This window comes from Micromesistius poutassou (genome assembly GCF_964030765.1).
Source record: "Micromesistius poutassou genome assembly, chromosome: 7".
Taxonomy (NCBI): domain Eukaryota; kingdom Metazoa; phylum Chordata; class Actinopteri; order Gadiformes; family Gadidae; genus Micromesistius; species Micromesistius poutassou.
In genome coordinates, this window is record NC_140277.1 from 9,236,334 (window position 1) to 9,257,687 (window position 21,354).

A 21,354-nucleotide genomic window follows, 5' to 3' on the forward strand; every position below is an offset into this window, starting at 1 on the left:
TTCACTCATCATATTTTTAAATATATTTTTTATTATGAAAAATGTATGTATTATGACAATTTTTGAAAAATGTATACACACAATGTGAAACCTTATTGTAGCCTACATATTAACAATTCCAGAAACGTTTGTGTTAATGTGTCATGTCATGCGTAATGATTGAGTCATCACTGAAGATAGGACCAAGCAACTTTAAAGGTGAAGGGCAAGGTGCATGCTGATGTCACCTGTCACCTGCAAATAATGACTCTGCAGGTAAAACAATGCCAGTTCAGTCCAAACCAGGACCAAACAATGCCAGAGTTTTTCACCACAGTTCTGTTTTCTATTTCCCTGGTTTGTCTCCGAGGCTGTCTTGTGGAGCACTGATGCATGTCTGGACTTTGACCATATCCCGGTTCCAGAAGGTGTAGGGGAACTCCACAGAAGAGGCCGCTCCAACCTCACCCTAAGAAATTGTTCAAGAAATACGACTTTGACTATCGTTCTATATTCCTCCACCACCCAATAATTCACAAATTATCCATCACTAATTACTATAATGAAAACATTACTGAAAATGCACCTTATATATACATTTTCTTATTATTTGTATTGAATATTATTTTTGTTGGATAGTGAGAACCAGAAAAGGCCCTTTAGAAAAAAACATTATTGTTCTTATTACATGTTCATCATGAATACACAAAAAGTACAAAAAACAAACAAAAGACACCGTACCTTCATGTTCATGGCTATGAGTCCAATCTCAAACCTCTTTGCAGGCTCTACCCTGCTCAGGATGTCAATGAGGACGGCTTGGCAGGCGTCACCAGGGCAAGAGCCCTGCTGGGACACAGAGAGGTGAGAGGCAGGGGACTTGTTTCTCAAACAAACGTTGTTATCCATAGACTCAAGGGCTAAATAATAGATATGTTAAATTGTCTCAAGAGAAACAACGTGTCCCCATCACACACACGCACATGCACACACCCTTGTACACCCCCATTATTATGGGGATGTTTTTTTGCCTTTAAATTAAATGAGAAATCAAAGCTAAAGGCAGGCCTCAAATTACTTTTATTTTGTAGTATCCTCCTCACCTGTTTCATCTGCTGGACGACGTGAAAGCTGGGGCAGTAGCACATAATCTTGTCTCCGTCTCCTGTGGCTGAGCACAGATACAAGTAAAGTATAAAAAATAAAAGTTAATGGTCTATTCTTTTATCTAACTCTTTTCCAAGAGCAAACGATAAGGAAGATGAACATCACATACCAGCAGCAGCGCCAACCTGTATGAAACATTTAGAAATTATATATAATACAAAATGAATGCCTGGAAACAAGTTAAGAATACAAATTTCCATATGAAACACATTGCACTCATCCTCAAGTATGTATTTCCTATCCCTACAACCTAAACCCTACTACAGTATAGTAGGGTTAACTTGCCGTGTGGTCAGCATAAAGCCCACAACCGGGTAGGGGGGAATCTCCAACCCTCCCGGGGGACTTAAAGGGAGCTCCGGAAGTAGAGACTCCTGTGAAAACAAACCAGGCAAACTCCTTAAATTCCTCCCCCAAACTGCACGCTGTTTGTTTTTAGTTTTGACTTGGATAAAATATACAATGTATACTGTTCGGTCAAGCGTGTACAGTACACTTATGTTAAAAATGCATATGAGGTCGTAGAATAATGGTGTTCGAAAGACTGCAAATCATATTTGAGTGATGTTGTATTATGCTGGGACGGAGAACCATGGAACTGAAAAGCACAGAACAGAACAACCATATTCTAGTTCTATTGATGAGACATCTGACTCATCAGCTGAGGCAGTAACAATGGCTGCTGGTACAGAGGGAGATAATCAAATGAAAACAACGGACTCACCCACTGTTATGTTCCCCATGTGGTCCAGAGCAATGAGTCCTTGGTTGGGAAACAAAGAAAACCTTAACTTCTACTGTCCATCTCTTTGTCAACACTTTGAACTTAGTGCATGCATGTGATTCAGAAAAAAAGGAATTTAAGAGTTGCCCTTCCGCGTTGGTACATTAGGAGAAAAAATAGAATTTGTGGCTAGCATCAAAAACTGAGTTAGATAGCTTAGTCGTTAGGGTGTTTGACGTGAAATTGAACCTCCATGTTTGCAGTCTACATGTAGGCATCCCTGAGCAAGATGTCTAAAGTCCTACCTGCAAATTAATTTGATACAATTGTTTTGGGTAAAAATGTAGGCTAAATGACGCATTGTAAAAAGTAAGTATGGTGGAAAGGAAGCATCTTACCAAGAGTATCATGGCCACTTGGCCGGTTCTTCTTCTCAACAAACTCCTACAGAGGATGAGAGGAACAAGAAAAATAACCCTTGAGGGTTATTTTTAGATATCATTCCGGGTTGCCTTTCAAGTAATCCTAAATGTTTAACATTGCATTTTCAAACTCAAAAGCATTTTTATGAAGTTCAACTTGTGATCCTCAAAAATAATCATGGATCTTGCTCACTATTGTAGAAAATTTAAATTAAAGAAGTACCTGGATCTGTAGCGTTTGCAGTATTAGATCAGTCTAAAAATGGTTGAACTGAGTGTGCGGTTATACCTCTCCTCGGCCAACAGAGGGCAATGCTACAATGGTAATAACGATATAACTGACGGGAGCTCAAAACACAACACAATCCAGTTCCTCCTATATAATCCAAACCCATTGTACCGTGGTACCTGGTAGGCCTGGGTCGAGTGTGGAGTCAGCATGGCTTCGTTGGGCTCAACAGTGAAGCCCTGCTCCCTAGCAAAGCCCACCGCTCCCTCTCCCACCAGCAGGCTATGGGGGCTCCTCTCCATCACCCTACGTGCCACACGCACAGGACTCCCCACCCTACACAGACATGAGTGAGAACTCTCTGTCAAACCTGTTTTATTATCAGATTCTGTACAATGAAACTCTTATGACATGGCTTGGGATGTATACATCAGGAGCTCTCAACCCATACACACACATGCTCCCCCCCCCTCTGCCCCCCCCCCCCCCCCCCCCCCCCACACACACACACACACACAGGCCCTCACAGGCTCTCCCTCTCTCACCCCCATAGTGCCGCCACTGCTCCAAACCGCCCGGCCCCTCCCTCCATGATAGCAGCATCACACTCCAGCACGCCAGCACTGTTGGGGAACCCCCCCCTGCCCACGATGTGGCGCCCCGTGCCTGGGTCATCCTCAACCGCTGCAGGGGCACAGGTTAAAAGGTCAATGATATCTTTAAGTGAAATGTCTTCAACAGACAATAATATGTCAATCCCAGATGGTTAATGTGGAGAAATGAGTTCAAATTGTATTGGTTTGGTTCTTGGTGTCGTGTGAAACCATAAAGAACTAAATATGTGCTTTTTTTTTTTTAATCCGTATGGCATATATGAATGTGATGCTACACAATCATGCTTTGTGATGCTACACCAGTAGGAGAGAACCAACCTGCTAAAGTCTCCTCAACAGCATCAGTGGCTGGATGTCCAGAGATAATGAGACTCCTCAGTTGGTCAACTGCAGACTCAGAGAAGGCCCAGGTGCCTAACGCTGCCATGTTGCCTGGGAAACTGATGTATTTAATCAACAAACAGCCACAATTTATTGTGCAAAGCAAATACTAAGACACAAAAAATCAGACTTTTACCTCAACTACTGTACTTGATTACTATGCCTTTTGAAGGGGCTATACATATATATTCAACTTTTTAACAACTAAAAGTAATTTATTGGAATGCAGTGGGATACGTTTTACTTAGTTCATGTATCTCACACCTCAAACCATATAAGAAATCGTACTTGAGGACAATATTGAGCGACTTTAAGCTACTTTTTCAAGGGATGGTTGATCTTAATTCTTCAAGATTATTCAGCCTATTTCATTCATCTGACACCTCTAAATCATCAATCATTATGACATAATCACACGAGGGTAGAATGATGAAAAAGTAGTTTAATGGAGAACTCTTGATCTGTGTCACTCAGACACATCCAGTCAATTTGTAAAACTAAATCGGTTCCTGGCATAGGCCTACTCATCGATATAATAATATATAATGCACAGAATGCTTTAGTAATATAACATTTACAGTAGGAGAAAATCCAACATAAATACCTATGTTTGCATGGTTTGTATTTCTCGAGTAATCGGAATGGCACTTCCTTGTTATGATCCTTCGTCATCATTATGTGGGCGTGGCGCGAGGTCGATTTCAAGTATATTTATTAAAACATATACATATAGTATTGTTTTAACTTTGTATAATATCATAACTAAAAAATTAATCGCACGTTGTTGTTTATTGATTTTTTACTGATAGTAAACTCAACCAAACCGGAGTCGTTATAGGCCTACTATTTAACTATGTTCATTCTTTAATCGCGCAGTCATCAAGAGTTATCTTTGTTCGGCATGAAAGCATAGGCATTATTCTTCGTCTCTCCTGACACGGTTGATGGTTTTTTGGCCTTTAAGCATACTTTATTTGAATCAAGCTATTTAAATATGTATGAGTGTAATCATTTCATTACACTGTTGAAAACACTGTCTGTGAAAGCCATAAGTTACAAATTTAGGTAATTGTTTTATTATGATTATAATGATGGTAATTGGGAACCCTGGGATCTTCTGATGGATGAAGTGTTTCTTTTTACATAAAGAAATAGTTAAAACAAACACCTGCACTGTTTTGAGACAATGGTCAGCAGTTTGTGTTTCACTCAAGGGCCCTGTCTTCGGATCACTGAGGCTGTTAATAATTTTGCTAATATAAGCTATATCACCACAGCAAGATAAACCAAAAAGAAGTTCATACAATAATAAACAAACTTATGGAGACAGGAGCTTGTGTGTGTGTGTGTGTGTGTGTGTGTGTGTGTGTGTGTGTGTGTGTGTGTGTGTGTGTGTGTGTGTGTGTGTGTGTGTGTGTCTGTCTGTATCTGTCTGGAAGGAATCTGGAGTTGGGCCAAAAAGCATATTCCTTCCTATATATTCCTATAATTCCTATATAAACACATGTGTGTTAATAAAGTCAATTATGTAAACCTTAATTATCGGGTTGTGAACACATTTAATGAACACAATCTCTAACATTGATGGATACTTGTGCGCGTGTGATTTATCAGACCTTACATATTATGCTGATGATCCTCAGATGTCAACAGTTTAAACCAAACAAAAAGGCCCCAAACCTGTCTCGCCCAGTTATATATACGTAATTTATGTACGAAATATGACGTCCGTATTCATATGCATGTTTTGAATGTTTTTTTTTATTACATTTTTTGGAGATAAATGTAAAGATAGCAATAAAGATTTTATTAATTAGTATAAATGAAATGCCTGCATCATATTATGTAATAATAGCTGAGTGTTCACCTTTATTTTATGATAAGCATGTGTGCTTTTATTGTTATGATATTATCTCCAGGTTTAGATATAGTGGAGACTAATACAAGTTTGTTCATCAAAGATTATCGGTCGGTCTCGATAGGTGGAGTTCAGAATAACAGCATAAAAGGGCAGTTAAAAATAGATTCAAAGTAAACAATGCTATGCTATGCTTTATCATGCTATGCTATGCTATTCTAGGTAAAGCTATACTATATTACACTGTTATTCTATGCTATACCATGCTATGGTAGGCTATATTATTATATTTGGCACAAGGGATTATAACATCTGATCCTGTGTATTAATGAAATACAGGCCAATACATTTTAGCCCAATAAATATGCAATTTTCAAACGAAAAACATCTTGTTATAGTTTAAATGTATTATTATAAAATGTATATTAAAGGCCAATAAATATGCAATTTAAAAACAAAAAACATCTTGTTATAGTTCAAATGTATTATTATAATTATAATTATTGTTATTATTATTATTATTATTATTATTATTATTATTATTAGTAGTAGTAGTAGTAGTAGTAGTAGTAGTAGTAGTAGTAGTAATACAGTAAAACATCATTCCATGGATTTAGAGTTCGAGAAAAAGCTTCACGCTTCTAGAAAGATGAAAAGTAGGCGTCACTGACAAACTATTTCCGGGTCATATATAATCTTTTTTTAAATATATATATATATATATATTAAAAATAACTAGTTCAAACTAATATAGTTCAAACTACGAGGGATTCGTTGTTGTTCTATACTTTTATATCATTACAAATTACCCACTTATACATCGGGCGTTTTTAATATTTCTCAAACAGGAAGTTGTTGTTATTTTGCACGGCTGTGTTTCTGTTTGCGTCTGACTTTTATGCCTAACGAGTTTAACAGTCGTTTATATACCACTCTATAGATCAAAACTTCTGTCTTTGGCCTGTATTAAACCTGCATAATTTGCGAGAAAATTGTTTTATTGACGCTGTCACTGTTGGACAATGTAACAGCTTGTCACGTGTAGTAGTCATCGTAAGAAGACTATGTTTACGACTAGATTGTGGTTCATACACTCTCTTATATTAGTGATAAGGAGACAACAAATATGAGTGCTTCACCTGATGGGGGACAATATAGTGGCCTGTCGGATCAGACTTCAGAGATACCTTTCTCCGGAGGAGAGAGCAGCAAACATGTGAGTCTACTTACACACCTACCTACTTTGATCACTAATTCTCCAATCAGTCAAATACGTCCTTTACCAGAATGTTCTTATCACCTATGACTTGTCAATCTCTCCTGATGTCAATCTACATATGTCAAAGGAGTTGGAGGTATGTACAGGTACCAACGAGGTTAAGAGTCGGGCAGTGGTCAAGTACTGTGCTGCACCGCCTCCGACCAGCTATGCCCTGCTCCAGGAGCAGACCGACTTGAAGCTTCCTCCAGCGAACTGGCTGAGGGAAAACCCTCAGCTTGGAAGTGCTGGAACCACCGTTCTGGGATCCAGCAGCAAGAGCAAGCCCTTTTCGAGGTACAGCACTCTGTTTGCATTAATGGGGGAAATAATGTCAGAAGCGTAAAGAGATATACTACCTATACTACTATAACTTACCCTACATACTTGATACTCACTCAAGTAACACAATGCGGTGTTATGTTGAAAATTCCAAATTTGCTAGTTTAAATGTCTTTGCTCTTGGTTGAGTGTTAAACTGCTTGTGTCTCAAGAGATGGATAACTACTGGGCTTTTCTATTTAGTTTTTGATGATGCCTCAATATCACAATTGTAAACCATTGTGAATGTGAATCAGTTTTGTGTCATATTTTGTGTTGCTATACAGTTTCGGGATGGCGTATGACTTCATCGACAACATCGGAGATGACGTCGACGTCGTGTCAGACTCCGAGGTCTGTCAGTGATTTCAGTTATCTAACTATGAAGCCTTTATTCCTGGCAAACCATTCATTTACTCAGATTACTCTCATTGCTATTTATACTTCTTGTTTGTACTTTCTGCCATGACACGCCAATTTCCAATCGTAATTAATAAAGTACTATCTTATCGCAACTGGTGCTCTTTTTAAATCTTGTACTTTTCTACAGAACATAAAGAAGCTTCTGAAAATCCCATACAGCAAGTCCCATGTCAGCATGGCAGTGCACCGCGTAGGGAGGACTCTGCTGCTGGACGAGCTGGACATCCAAGAGCTCTTCATGAGGTCTTCTCAGGTACTGCTGGTGGACTCTAATGGAGGAGTTATTTAGTCCAATTGTAACCTAAAGCTTTGGTTTGCTGAATGTACCTGTTTCTCCGGGTCTAATCCTGTCTATGGCCGGCCTTCCAGACCGGAGACTGGACGTGGCTGAAGGAATTCTACCAGCGGCTGATCGATCAAAAGTGGCAGCGGAAAAAAAAGAGCAAAGAACACTGGTACCAAAAGGCCATCCTCTCAAAGTTCCTCTACTACAGGTCAGTTCATCGCAGATGAAGAACAAAGTTGTAGTTTCATCCGACTGCATTTCCCATCATGTCTGACGCTGTGCTCCCATGACCCAGTATAAACGGTGATGCAGCAGCCGAGCGCCTACCCGATAATGAAGGGGAGGAAGAGAGTGGAGCGGAGGAATTCAGCCCGTCCTGGCCTGCCACCTTCCCCAGCACGCCGTCAGACTCAGAGGAATCTGCCGCCCCCAAAGAGGTCAGAGAGCGTGACGCAATGATTTAAATAGTCTTAAATTGACCTGGGTACGCTTTGAGCTGAGAGGGATGATGGGAGGAGACTCTCATGCAGTGGATTATTATTTATTATGTATGCACTGCCAAGCTGCCATTCAACTGATGAACATTGGATATTGAATTTGAGACAGTGCTCAGGAAAATCTTAAAACAACCAAGATATTACAAAACAAGTCGTTTTTCCCTAAATTGGCAGGTAAGGTAAAGTGGCAGCCTTGGTGTTTAGTATGATTGACTATATTGTGTGTTGTACTGCTCAGTAACGTCCTTCATCCCCTGACCTACAGGAGAACATCTCTGTAGACAGTCTTTTTGCTATAGACCAGGTGACAGCCATTCCCAAAGGGCAGAACCTTCCTATGCTCTTCAATGAAGGAGAGAGCAGCCAGGTATTATTACTATTTTACTCACTTACATTGGTTGCTTAGAATAAAGGGACTTTCAGTCATTTTGGATTTTTAAGGATGTCACTAAAGAACAGGAAAGGGTATCTTGCTCAAGGATGCCTACAGGTAAGGCTGCGGACGTTACGGTTTGAACCGTGAACCTTTTTGATGGGAGTCAACCAACCTATCCTAACCACTAGACTGCCTTGCCCCCTGAAACATGCTGTTCATATTTAAAAGTTACCTAGCCCTAACTAACCCTAACTGCTATAAAGCAGGCATGGTATGTTCCATAATCATGTTGTAGCTCACTTATGGTACGGTTATTTATAATCATGCTTATAAGTGTCATTAGAAATGTAACGTAACTCTTTTTTAAACTGGAATTTTGTGGCAGGGTTTGAGGAACGACTTTGTGCGAAACATCATGTGGACCTTTGAAGATATCCACATGCTGGTGGGCTCCAACATGCCCATATTTGGAGGTGGTCGCTACCCAGCTGTCAGCCTGCGTCTCAGGTGAGGTGTACCACACAACACACACACATTAAATGGGGTTTTATGGTAAGATTCCTATCCTGTCAAACACAGAATTCATCAGGCCTCTATTTGCACAAGAGATGGCAAATGAAGCTTTTTATGAAGCATTGAAGCGTTTAGCCAATTGTTTCGGAAATAAGTTCGTTACTCGAAGCTTCAGTGATAGTGACCTCTGCTGGCGAAGTGCAAGGTTGCAGTGGATTTAAGTATGTTTGCTTTGAAAATGATGTTGATGTGCACACACACACACATTATATTTACAAATAAAGATTGATGAATGTGTGTTGTTTTATTGAGGAGAGTGCTGGGAAAATATGGCATAGGTTGCTGGCTTGGGTGTGCTTGTAAAACTACGACAATCGACAATACGATCGCCGGGGATCGAACTAGTAACATTAGGATTTCAAGTCTACCTGCTCTACCTCCTGAGCTAAGCCGACCCCAGATGTAAATGAATGACTGGGGGCTGCCTTGTTTGTGCTTGTCGAACTATGACAGGGGGCTGAGAATATGAAGATGAATGATATAATGATCCAATACGCAAAAGCAACAATACAATAGCAAAGTTATTGAATAACACAAATGATCCATGGTTTACAGCACTCCTAACGTGTCAGTGCTCAAATTCAAAACGTCTCAGCAGTCAGAATGGATCGATCAGCTGATTGGATCGTGAATCAGTCAGGGCGTTCATTCAGGAAACGAAACAGTTTCTGCTTCGGGCGTCATATGTCACATGCTTATTTCCACACCGAAGCAAGCTTCGAAGCAGTGCTTCATAGCGAAGGGTTCAAAGCATGTATCGGAGCTTCGGTATCGCATTGCCATCGCTAATTTGCACTGCCTTTGTGTTTCCAGGGACAACAACAAGCCGATCAACATCCTGACTGGGATCGACTACTGGCTGGACAATCTCATGTGCAACGTCCCAGAGCTTGTTATGTGCTTCCATGTCAACGGGATAGTCCAGGTAGAGAACTACAATCTCTATCCTTAAGGGGTCCATATTTTACCCCCTGGAGTTGTCGATTAGCAGTGAGATAAAAAAAAAAGTATAGGGACATTAAATGCGGTAATGTCCACAGAGATGTGTAACAGACATATCAGTGAAAGGGCTTGTATTAGCTCATTGATCTTATTTTGATGCTTCACTTCACAAAAAAAAAATCGAAGCCTTGATCGTTGATCCCATATAATGTGTCACTCCATTATGACAGAAATACGAGATGATAAAGACGGAGGACATCCCCGATCTGGACAACTCCACCTTCTCCACACGTGTGGTGAAAGACATCGCCCAGAACATCCTCTCCTTCCTCAAGTCCAACTGCACCAAAGAGGGTCACACCTACTGGCTCTTCAAAGGTGACACACACGTAGACGCTCTTCTCTGTCGTATGCAGGGCCGTTCTATACCATAACATACTGTTCTGTAGGCGCTCCCTTAGTCGTGGAGCTCTCAGCCGACGAAGGCTCGTGTCAGCTGAGTGTTCATGTTTATTTCATGATAAGCATGTGTTCTTTCATTGTTATGATATTATCTCCAGGTTTAGATGTAGTGGAGACTAATATAAGTTTGTTCATCAAAGATTATTGGTCGGTCTAGGTAGGTGGAGTTCAGAATAACAGCATAAAAGGGCAGTTAAAAATAGATTAAAACGAAACAATGCTATGCTTTATCATGCTATGCTATGCTATTCTAGGTAAAGCTATACTATACTACACTGTTATTCTATGCTATACCATGCTATGGTATACTATTATATTATATGTTATGCTATACTTTTATATTATATGCTATGCTATACTATGGTATACTTTTATATTATATGCTATGCTATACTATTCAATGCTATGCTATACTATGTTATTTAAAAATATACATTATTTCTTGTATTTCCCTCTCTGCTCTCCAGCCAGTGGCAGTGACATTGTGAAGCTCTATGACCTCACCACGCTGTGTGAAGAGGCTGAAGAGGAGAAATACCAGAATCCCTTCACCCTGCCTGTAGCCGTGTTGCTCTACAAGTCAGTATGAATGAAGAACAATACGATACAACTTCCCCTTCTTAACACCAGGCTCGTTCAGTTCCAGTGAACTGATCGGAGAGCCATCAAAAGAAAGCCAGAGGGCAACGCATTACATTTACTATATACAATCTAGTAATCTGGCAGGCAAGCCACTGCATGTTGCTTCCCCCTGCTCTCTATTTATTTGTATTATTGTGGTTCCCCAGGGTGGCCAGCAACATGATGCTGAAGGCCAGGCAGAACAGGAAGCACTACGGGACGGTCCGCACGCTGCTGCTGAACTGCGTCAAGCTGCTAGACCAGGAGAGACACCCCCAGGTAAACACTCCCCCAGGCGACAGGACTCCACTCTGCTGGTTCTGTTCGCAATCTCTGGGCGACGCATTTGGTGGACATTGCATTTTGTACATACTAGTGTCAAACCCTACAAACATCACTTGCGGACACTGGTCACTTGCATTCTTGGTCCGAAGCTGCTTGGGGAACCACTGTAGTCGGCTTCTTTAGCTTACTACCTATTAGAGAGGTGACCATCTGGAGATTTACGAAGTGAAGCCGAGAATAATCTCAGCATAAGGATTGCCTGCCGGAATCGCTCCAGGAACACCTATCAATACTCCTTACTCTTTATGATTCTCCTTAATCGTGATGTCGGGTGCCCCCCCCTGGTCTCAGATCATCGCGTCGGCCCACTACATGCTCTCGGAGCTCTTCCAGCTGGACGAGCCTCCCGAGGCCGACAGCGACGGCTCTCTGCGCGCCGGCTCGGAGGACAGCTACAGCGACGAGGAGGAGGAGGAGGGGGAGGAGGAAGAGGAGGAGCTGGCAGAGGACGACAGCGACGGGAGCAGCTCGGACGCGGCGGGCGACAGCAAGGCCATCGCCGTGATCCGCTCCGTGGGGGAGCTGTCGGTGCCGGAGAAGTACAAGTCCACCCACCAGATACGGGTGAGTCTTGGTTCAGCCGGAGGATTCCCCCAAACTGGGGCACACATAGCCTAGGGTCCCCGGGGTAGTACGCAAACAGAATATCCCCTTGGTACCGTTACCCACGGTCCCCTAGGTATGTGTGCCCTCGGTCTCCTAGGTGTGTGTGCCCTCGGTCCCCTAGGTGTGTGTGCCCTTGGTCTCCTAGGTATGTGTGCCCTCGGTCCCCTAGGTGTGTGTGCCCTTGGTCTCCTAGGTATGTGTGCCCTTGGTCTCCTAGGTATGTGTGCCCTTGGTCCCCTAGGTAATCGTTTACTAGTTAAGATTTGTGTGTAGCTTTGTTAAACGTACAAATCACAACCTAAATTCCAAGTTGATTTTTGAAGATGTATAAAGTCGAGACCTCAGCTTCCATTTTAAACGCCTAGGGCGCTGCAATATTAAAGTGGAAATCTCCAAGGCCTCCGTTTTGTTCTCTTCTGTGGCACCCATGGCGGAAAAAATACAGTACGGGGCTATACACAAGTGGTTAGGAGCTGTTGACTGTTGCAGCAGCTCCACCATTACCTCTCTGGGATGGGAAGCACAGCAGTAACTGCACCGTATGGGATTTGAATGCACAGTGGCAAAGAAAGCACAGACACCCAGTTTGTAACATTCATAGTACTAAAAATGCAAGGGCATTCATCAGTGGGCCAAAGGCTCAATCACCGTTGTGTAACCTCATTCACTGATAGATAAAGACCTAACTGTAATATATTTCAATGAAAATCTGGAGATAGTTGAGATTGCCACTTTAATAAAGATTCAAAAATATAAATGTATAAATTTAGTTCCTAGGCCACTACAATATAAAAAATGATGCTTTATATTATTTTGTCCTGTGTATTGCTGCATGTGTATCACTTCCTGCTGACAACTTCCTGTATATATTGCCCTCTGTTAAACCTTTTGTTATTGTTTTTGTTTGATCACAGCCCAGTTACGCATTCCCTGTGTCCCAGGATAAGGAGGAGAGGTGCAGGCACGTCCTCAGCTATGTGTTGGAGGTACGCTCGAGTTCATATTGCATCAGCGCGTCCCCCTACAGTAGTTCCAGGGGCCAAGAAATGTCATTATCGGGTGCATCCCTAAAAAGAAGGAGTTGCATGCATGTGTTTCCTCCGCGGTATCCTAACGCCTCGCTCATCACACCTAGGGGTTGAAGGCGGTGGACGGGAGCATCAAGAAGGAGAGTGACCTGCCAGCGGCGGACCCCAACACCCCCATCCCCCTGAAGTATGAGGAGAGGGTCGCCCCGGTCGAGAAGGGCATCACCCTGCTCCTGGAGATAGGTCAGCACAGGCCAGCTCCCCGCCCCCCCTCTACCAGGGCTCTGATCACAGGGTCTGTGGGCCACGAGAGTCTAGTGATTACTGGTTAGGGTGTTTGGCTCCTAGCTGGAAAGGTACTGGGTTCAATCCCCATTGCCAGAAGCCTAATGTAATACACTAAGCAGAGTATACTCTGCATTAATTCTGATAATGGATTGTTCCCAATGTTTTTGAACTTTGAATTGAACCAGTTGAACTATATAGCGCTTTTATCCAAAGCGCTTTACAGTGTTGACTGACATTCACCCATTCATGCACACATTCACACCGACGGCGGAGTCAACCACGCAGGGCGACAGCCAGCTCGTCAGGAGCAATTAGGGGGAGGCGTCTTGCTCAGGGACACCACGAAACCCAGCTAGGAGGAGCCAGGGATCGAATCAGCAACCAGCAACCTTGCGGTTACCAGCCAACCCGCTCTACATCCTGAGATAATGCCGCCCTAGAATGGGGCGTCTCTTCTTAATCTTAATCAACTTAAGGCAAAGATAATAAAGATATAGTTTATTAATCCCAGATGGGAACTGGGTGTCACAAACAGTAGCAGATGGTACATAAAGTTTAAAAGGAGAATTTATTTGTAAACCTCTTTCCCCCAACTGCGGCTCCTCGTAGTTATATCAAGTTTAAGGCAACCTTTACCACACTGGCTAACCATAGTTGTATCCCTTAAGTTAACCTAAGTGTGTGTCTCTGTAGTCGTACCATTTCAGGAGATCAGAAAGCACGCTACCCGGTCGGGGATAATTCCCGGGACGTGGCAGCACCGCATCAAGCAGCAGCTCTTCCTCAAGGCGTCCAAGGCCTACTACGTGCTGTCGGACGCCGCCACCAACCTGCTCAAGTACGGCCGCGCCCTGCGCTACATCAAGCTAGCACTGCAGTGTCACGGTCAGTAGCGTTGGTGTAATAACACAGCCACAGCGTCTAATGGATCATACATAATGAATGTATAAGTGCATGGGGATTTTAGTTAGGCTTAAGTCCCATTCATTATTGAGCTTGTTCACTTTTTTTTCCCGATCTTGTGTTCGCTCTTTCTTTCATTTGCTTTTCAAATCTTTCTTGCGATATTTCATTCTTGTGATCTTTCATTCTTGTGATCTCTTGTTCGCTCTGACTTTCTTTTGTTTGTTCTTTCAATCTTTATTTCAATCTTCAATTAAAGTTATTACTTTTACTTTCCTTCATTCTTTGAAGGCTTTCTTTTGATCTTTTGTTCTTACTTAGTTCTTTCTTTGAATCTTAACCTTTCTTTCTTTCTTTCTTTCTTTCTTTCTTTCCCTCTCACATTATCCTCCTGTCCCTCCATGATTCTCTCTGTCTTTTCCTCCCTACCTTCCCTCCTCCAGATGCCTACTGTGCGGTGAGCAGCGTGCTGCCCCCCCAGGTGCTTCTCTTCCACACCGAGTGTCTGTCCCTGTGCGGGGACATCCAGCTGATGCTGGCCCAGAACGCCAACAACCGGGCCGCCTACCTGGAGGAGTACAGCTACCAGACCAAGGAGGACCAGGAGATTCTGCACAGCCTGCATCGGGAGAGCAGCTGCCAGGGTGGGTGTCCTGGCTGCACACCCGCTGTATGTAGAGATGGACGGGTGCTTTTTTCTTCCCCAAGCAGAACCTTTGCTTGTACCAGAAGCATACAATGAAACAACATATCAATGCAGAAGATGGGTAGTGATACAGGGATAAGGTCTCAACGGAGAACTAAAGTAAACAAACAATCGGTTCAAGAGCCAGAGGTAGTTTGGTGGGAAAGGGATTCATGCATTACCTGCTCGGTCCTCCCATCCAGCCTTCAACATGGCCACGGACCTGGCCACCGACCCTGAGTACCAGCTGATCGTCAGCAGCAAGTGCTACGAGGCGTCCTACGAACTGCTAACGGCGGAGGTGGTGAAGGAGCAGGGCGCCGAGCAGCTGGGCCAGGTGCTCAAGAGGCTGGGCAACATCCGCAACGAGATGGGCGTCTTCTACATGAACCAGGCGGCCGCCGTGCAGACGGAGAAGGAAGGTAAACGTGCTTCTGCAGTGACTCACGCTAGCGGGGGACATATAGAGAAACCCCACAGACATGCACAGCATTTCATTCCCCCCCCCCCCCGCCCGCTGTGTCTCCTCCGACCTCCAGGGAGGTCCTCTGTGTCCGTGCCGGAGCAGGAGTTGTGGAAGAAGAGCTTCGCCTGCTTTGAGAAGGGCATGCAGGACTTCCACGCCATCGAGGACCAGACCAACACGGCGCTGCTGCTGTGCAACACAGGCCGGCTGATGAGGATCTGTGCCCAGGCCCACTGCGCCCTCTCCACCGACCAGAGCCGGGGGGAGTTCTCCCCCGAGGAGGCCCTCTACTACAACAAGGTAGGGGGTGACACTGTCGCTTTTGGCGCAATGGTTTCCCTGTTTTCGAAAAACCTGGAATTAACTGAAGTTTTGGGATTGAATGCTTTGCTTGTCACTTCTGAGGTGGTTTGGATGGATGGGACTACATGGAAATGTTTTCATGATTTATCGAGGTCATTTGGCAGACATGTACAGTTTGGAGAGATACTACTGAGCAGAGTGCAGACAGATCTGATGGTATAGAGCTCTGAGATTTGTCGTTTATTTGGTGGTAGTCAATTGCAATTGTAATACTTACTTTTCTTATTTACATTATGTTGTGCATTTATGTCATTCAATGTAGTATTGGATGCAGGAGGGTGTCCCTTCTCGGCTTTTGTTAGCACACATTCCAAAAATGACGTACAACAGTACAAAAAAATCTATTTGCTCCAAACACTGTTGTATTTCTTCTCCCCTCGGCTTACAGGCTATAGACTACTACCTGCGTGCCATGAAGGCTCTGGCCATCAGAGGGAGCCACCCTCTGGTCTGGGACAGTGTGAACTGGGAGCTGTCCACCACATACTTCACCCTGGCCACACTCCTCCAGGACTACGCCCCTCTGTCCCGCAAGGCCCAGCAGCAGGTAGAGATGAGATGCGATAACGCTTTATTAATCCTAGGAGGGAAATAGTTATTATTTAGCAGCAAATTATCGTTATAGCAGCAAATACAAAAGAAAATGAATATAAACAGTCCAAATCAAGACACAATTAAATGACAATAATATAAGTTAGGGTTATTGTTGGCTGGTTGTTGTGGTTGGGAAATCAATAGAAGAAAGAATATAATAAACAATATAAACCAATCAATGCTGGTAATTATGCTTGGTACCTCAACACACACACATAGCAGCAACAATACAATATAAAGTAAATAGATATTAAAAATACATAAAATAAGTAAGAAAGAGTAAGTAGATTGAATAGCTACCGCAGGAATGAAGTGGGTGTGCAGGCTGATAGATTGCATTTGTGATTCTTCATCGGTGACTCCGTCTTCAATTGAGGTTGGATGTAACATGGAGATGATGTACAAGTACGATGGTGTCCACATGTAGGCATCTTTGAGCAAGATATCTTAACCCCTACATGCTCCTTAAAAATAATACTTTTTTTTTTATACTGTTGGATTAAAGCATCTGTAAAACACCATTAATCAACGGTATTGGATATGTTTGGATATGTGGGTATAACTCTGCACTCTGTCGGCCAAACCAACCAAATCAAAGCTGAGTTGTGTGCTGGGTGCAGATCGAGCAGGAGGTGACGGAGGCCATGATGAAGTCCCTGCGGTACTGCGACCTGCAGACGGAGTCGGCCCGCCAGCCCCTCTACCAGTACCGGGCCGCCACCATCCACCATCGTCTGGCCTCCATGTACCACAGCTGCTTCCGCAACCAGGTCCTCCCCGCTCCGCCACACACTTTAGATCTATAGAGGCCCATGTGTTTTATTGGTCATGTTCTGGGCTTTATTCAAGGAGCGGGCTACAGCTGTTCACAACCCCACTTGTAAGTCCATTTGGATCAGAGTGTCTGCTAAACAGAAATTGAAACTATTGATTTTATTATTTGGTTTAAAGCCAGCGTAGGCAATTTGGGGAAACCAGCCAGAGTAAGCTTGATTTTGAAAGTATCTAACGTAAATCATTAGCCCTCATCATTAGCCCCTTCAGGGCCTCCCTTCCAAAGCCACTCCCAGAGCTTTAATCATGCGTCATGTGTGTGAAAGGGCTCAAAGCCTCGAAAACCCCCAAGCATACGTTACAATGGCGCCTACTTTGTTGTGTTGAGCAACCGACTAAAACCAACCGTTCATATATATAACTGCACCAATGACTTCCGGTTGTTATCTCTTGACTCATTCGGTGGCGGTCCATTAAACATAGCGTTGACCTCATGTCCCGGCTCCCAGGTGGGAGACGAACACGTCCGCAAGCAGCACCGCAGCCTGGCGGAGCTGCACTACGGCAAGGCGGTGCGCCTCTTCCTCAGCCTGCGGGACGCGCCCTGCGAGCTGCTGCGCACCCTGCTGGAGCGGGTGGCCTTCGCCGAGTTCACCATGGCGGGTAGGGGTCAAAGGTCGAGGAGGCTAGAACAAAACAGTGCTGCTGCTTCCGTTTGTCAGGGAGAAGACGTTGTCACTGTACTGTGTGAGGAGAAGGACAGTGTGTTGCCGCAAATTCAGAATTCTGCATTTCTGAATTTAGGAATTCTACATTTGTTGCGGAATAAGAATGGGCAAGAAGAATTGAACCTATCGACAAAACGATTAGAAGCAATGTGAATCTAAATGCATAAAATAAATCAAAAAATGACAGTTGAGGAAGACAAAGAGGATGGATCAGATCAATAAGTGTAATAGGCTCACAGGTGTCTTTCCTGGGTTCTAACACGTCTTCCGCCCCCTTGTGGTCACTTCAGGTCAAAGCAGCAGTGGAGCCAAGCTCAAGTCCCTCACTGCGGCCCTGGAGGTCATGACAGACACCCGCCACGCCTTCCAGCTCATCCACAAGGAGCTGCTGGAGAGCCACAGAGAGGTGCGAAGCATGCAGAGAACACTACATTGTAAAGCACTGCACCATTAGATCATGTACTGTATACAGGTCATTCGGCAGAGGCTTTCATCCAGAGATACTAGCAATCAAAGAATACGACCAGTATAGGTTTAACTGTAAAGGAAATGTATTAAAGTGCTGCAAGTTTTAAATTATCATTTACTTTTTCCAAGTAAAGAAACTGATTTTCAACAAAAGTTACTGCTAAAAATGTAAGTAAACCTCTTAAACTACACTGATGCCTCTTTCCTGTGTGTGTGTGTGTGTGTGTGTGTGTGTGTGTGTGTGTGTGTGTGTGTGTGTGTGTGTGTGTGTGTGTGTGTGTGTGTGTGTGTGTGTGTGTGTGTGTGTTCGTTCTTGTGCAGCTGATGACATGTGACCATACCCAGCCAATGGCGTCAGCCGACGGGGCTGATGGGCCCTCCTCCTCGGGCCTGAACCTGGAGGAGGTGATGAAGCTGGTGGGAGTGTTCGAGGCCAGCTTCTCCTTCCTGCTGCTCCAGCTGGTCAAACTGCTCGCGGCAGCCAAGCGCAAACCAAGGTGACCCATCCGCCATTTTAAGATATCAACCTAAACCACAGGGCTATTAATCTACAGCTAGTGTTTTTAATGGCAAGTAACAAAATTCAAGATTCAAGCGTTGTATTTGTGACATGCATACAAGTATGCAGTGAAATGTAAAAGTGACAGAAGCGGTGCAATTACAAATATACAAAACAAATTAAGAAAATAAAAAAGCCAATATGACAATTTTTTGAGATCAGATGCTTGAATCGGTTGAATGTCGGGAGGTGTTTGAAAAAGAAGAAGCTAAAACATTGTCTCCACATGATTGAAGAGCAGATACTAAAGTGTGTGTGTGTGTGTGTGTGTTTGTGTTTATTTGAACAGCACTAAGGACGAGGAGCTGCTGAAGACCTACAAGAGTGTGTACTCCAAGCTGCTGCGAGCAGAGAAGAGCGCTCCGCTCCACGCTCGCGTGCAGCTCTACGTGGATCTCTTGCAGCAACTGTCCTCGCCGGCAGGCAGCGAGGACGCCAGGGCATGCTGACGCCGCTGCGCACGCAACGGAGACCGCGCCACTCGACATCGGGAACGCTTGAGACCGCAACGGTTGAGGACTCGTCGTTCGTTTGAGGACTTATCGTTTGAGATTGCGTCGTTTACCGCATCCTTAGCGGTTAGCTTAAAGGCCTTAGCTTGATGCTTCGCCCCCGGTTATTTAATGTAAAAGCTGAGGTTAAATCCATCTATCGGAGGATAGTCAACAGGGTTACCAACTTTACCACCACCACCACCAAAGGATTACCTCACAATATGTGCCTTTTTTCTAAAGTATGAATGATGAGCTCAAACCTTTTCTAATGCTTGCACACTATGGTTTGGTTTGTACATTTGTAAAGATTGACTTGCTGTAAAGGTTTGCTTGTTTGCATGTCAGATACCACAGACTGGGGTCATCTAGCTTGAATCTAGATGCATGATGGTGTTTTAATGTATTATTTTGGTGTGTTGATATTCAATAACACCATTAATGACAAGTCATATGTTTTGCTTTAGAGGGTTGAAACAAATGAGCTGAAAGATGTCACTATGAGCAATAGCCACACGCTCTGTCAAGGTCACGTTTCCGCATTACTTTACTGAGAGTTTATATCAGTGTCTGCTGTGAAGAGAATTAAAGCATTTTTAATTTCCAATAGCTTTTTTCTTTTTGCGTCAAATGTACTTATTTAGTGATTCTTTGTGTCATGGCATAGCCTAAAGACTGGAATATAACCCAGGCATGCAAACTGGATTGGGGTGAAAAAGGTGAGAATGATGCGTGAGCCAAGGAAAACACAGACCCACTAGGGGGTTCCAGGGTTATACTCCGGGGAGTTAAAAAAAAAAAAAAAAAAAAAATATATATATATATATATATATATATATAAAAAAAGAATTATTAAAAAATTGTAAAAATAAAAAAAATTTGACCTGCGCGCATGTTTTTTTTTGACCTGCGCGTGCATGTTATTTTTGGACCTGCGCACATTTTTTTTACCTGTGTGCGCATGTTTTTTTTTGACATGCACACAAAAAAAAAACATGCGCAAATTGAGGTCAAACAGGTCAAATTTTTTTTATTCATTTATTTTTTTATATAATTTTTTTATTATCTTTTTTAATATAATTTTTTGTTATACTTTTTTTAATATATATATATTAATATATATTTTTTACATATAATTTTTTTTTTAATATATATATTTTTAATTTTTTTTTAACTCCCCAGTTTATTTTTATTAGTTTTTATTTTATTTTTTATTTTTTTTGAAAACTCCCCAAAAAGATAGTGTAGTCTAACTTTAGTCTAGTCTAAAGTTTTAGTCTAAAGTCTGAATAAAGTCAGATTAAAGTCTGAATAAAGTCTGATTAAAGTCCGAATAAAGTCTGATTCAAATCTGAATAAAGTCTGAATAAATTCCTGAAAAAACCCTGAAAAACTCCTGAAAGTCCTGAAAAGTCAGAATAAAGTCTGATTAAAGTCTGAATAAAGTCTGATTAAAGTCAGATTAAAGTCCGACAAAACTCTGAAAAAACCCAGAAAAACTCTGAAAAACGTGAAAAACTCTTTTTTCGCTCTTTTGTCGGCTCTGCCGCTGCCGACAAAATCTCACTCTGAACTCAGTTCAAAACTTGAGAGCCCTGTAAATGTATAGATATTATATATTATATATATCTTGTACTTGATATATATATATATATATATATATATATATATATGTATCTTGTATACTTGAGAGCCCTGTAAATGTATAGATATTATATATATATATAATATCTATACATTTACATATATATATTATATATATATAATATCTATACATTTACAGGGCTCTCAAGTTTTGAACTGAGTTCAGAGTGAGATTTTGACGGCGGCGGCAGAGCTAGGCTTGTTTAGAGCCTAGCTCTGGGCTCCCCTTCAAAAAACCCTGAAAACCCCCTGAAAAACTCGTGAAAAGCTCCCGAAAAA

At 42.7% G+C, this 21,354-nt stretch overlaps 2 protein-coding genes across 4 annotated transcripts; one reads left to right on the plus strand and one right to left on the minus strand.

Annotated features, from left to right (window-relative positions):
- Positions 1 to 11: 11 nt before the first annotated feature.
- On the minus strand, positions 12 to 4,170 carry LOC311350671 (uncharacterized protein). Of its 2 annotated transcripts, none has more exons than XM_084470735.1 (11): positions 4,121 to 4,170; positions 3,454 to 3,575; positions 3,067 to 3,205; positions 2,701 to 2,857; positions 2,269 to 2,314; positions 1,871 to 1,909; positions 1,432 to 1,520; positions 1,256 to 1,271; positions 1,083 to 1,150; positions 721 to 825; positions 12 to 448 (listed from the first exon to the last, which is right to left on the minus strand). In XM_084470735.1, exons 2-11 carry the CDS (start codon positions 3,560 to 3,562, stop codon positions 326 to 328), a joined length of 891 nt encoding a protein of 296 aa, XP_084326861.1. In that variant the 5' UTR covers positions 3,563 to 3,575; positions 4,121 to 4,170; the 3' UTR covers positions 12 to 325. The 2 variants fall into 2 exon arrangements, with proteins under 2 accessions (XP_084326861.1, XP_084326862.1); XM_084470736.1 differs by having other exon boundaries at positions 3,454 to 3,567; positions 4,121 to 4,149.
- Positions 4,171 to 6,255: 2,085 nt separating this feature from the next.
- Positions 6,256 to 20,060, plus strand: edrf1 (erythroid differentiation regulatory factor 1). Of its 2 annotated transcripts, XM_084470252.1 has the most exons (25): positions 6,256 to 6,590; positions 6,721 to 6,929; positions 7,241 to 7,307; positions 7,504 to 7,629; positions 7,746 to 7,870; positions 7,958 to 8,099; positions 8,425 to 8,526; positions 8,921 to 9,042; positions 9,922 to 10,033; positions 10,281 to 10,428; positions 10,980 to 11,091; positions 11,301 to 11,412; positions 11,770 to 12,042; positions 12,999 to 13,070; positions 13,220 to 13,355; positions 14,094 to 14,285; positions 14,747 to 14,947; positions 15,192 to 15,410; positions 15,528 to 15,754; positions 16,206 to 16,364; positions 17,032 to 17,181; positions 17,695 to 17,848; positions 18,204 to 18,319; positions 18,703 to 18,878; positions 19,230 to 20,060. In XM_084470252.1, exons 1-25 carry the CDS (start codon positions 6,501 to 6,503, stop codon positions 19,387 to 19,389), a joined length of 3,702 nt encoding a protein of 1,233 aa, XP_084326378.1. In that variant the 5' UTR covers positions 6,256 to 6,500; the 3' UTR covers positions 19,390 to 20,060. The 2 variants fall into 2 exon arrangements, with proteins under 2 accessions (XP_084326378.1, XP_084326377.1); XM_084470251.1 differs by having other exon boundaries at positions 15,192 to 15,754.
- The last annotated feature ends 1,294 nt before the right edge of the window (positions 20,061 to 21,354 follow it).

What these genes read in the sequence shown, in the direction of transcription:
- LOC311350671 (XM_084470735.1), bottom strand. Translation starts at nt 3,562, where the DNA reads ATGGCAGCGTTAGGCACCTGGGCCTTCTCTGAGTCTGCAGTTGACCAA. An exon ending in TGTTGAGGAGACTTTAGCAG is followed by an intron (nt 3,206 to 3,453) that starts GTTGGTTCTCTC and finishes GTGCCCCTGCAG; the next exon opens with CGGTTGAGGATGACCCAGGC. An exon ending in TCGTCCAGCAGATGAAACAG is followed by an intron (nt 826 to 1,082) that starts GTGAGGAGGATA and finishes GTGTCCCAGCAG; the next exon opens with GGCTCTTGCCCTGGTGACGC.
- edrf1 (XM_084470251.1), top strand. Translation starts at nt 6,501, where the DNA reads ATGAGTGCTTCACCTGATGGGGGACAATATAGTGGCCTGTCGGATCAG. An exon ending in AATCTGCCGCCCCCAAAGAG is followed by an intron (nt 8,100 to 8,424) that starts GTCAGAGAGCGT and finishes CCTGACCTACAG; the next exon opens with GAGAACATCTCTGTAGACAG. An exon ending in ACCAGGAGAGACACCCCCAG is followed by an intron (nt 11,413 to 11,769) that starts GTAAACACTCCC and finishes CCCTGGTCTCAG; the next exon opens with ATCATCGCGTCGGCCCACTA.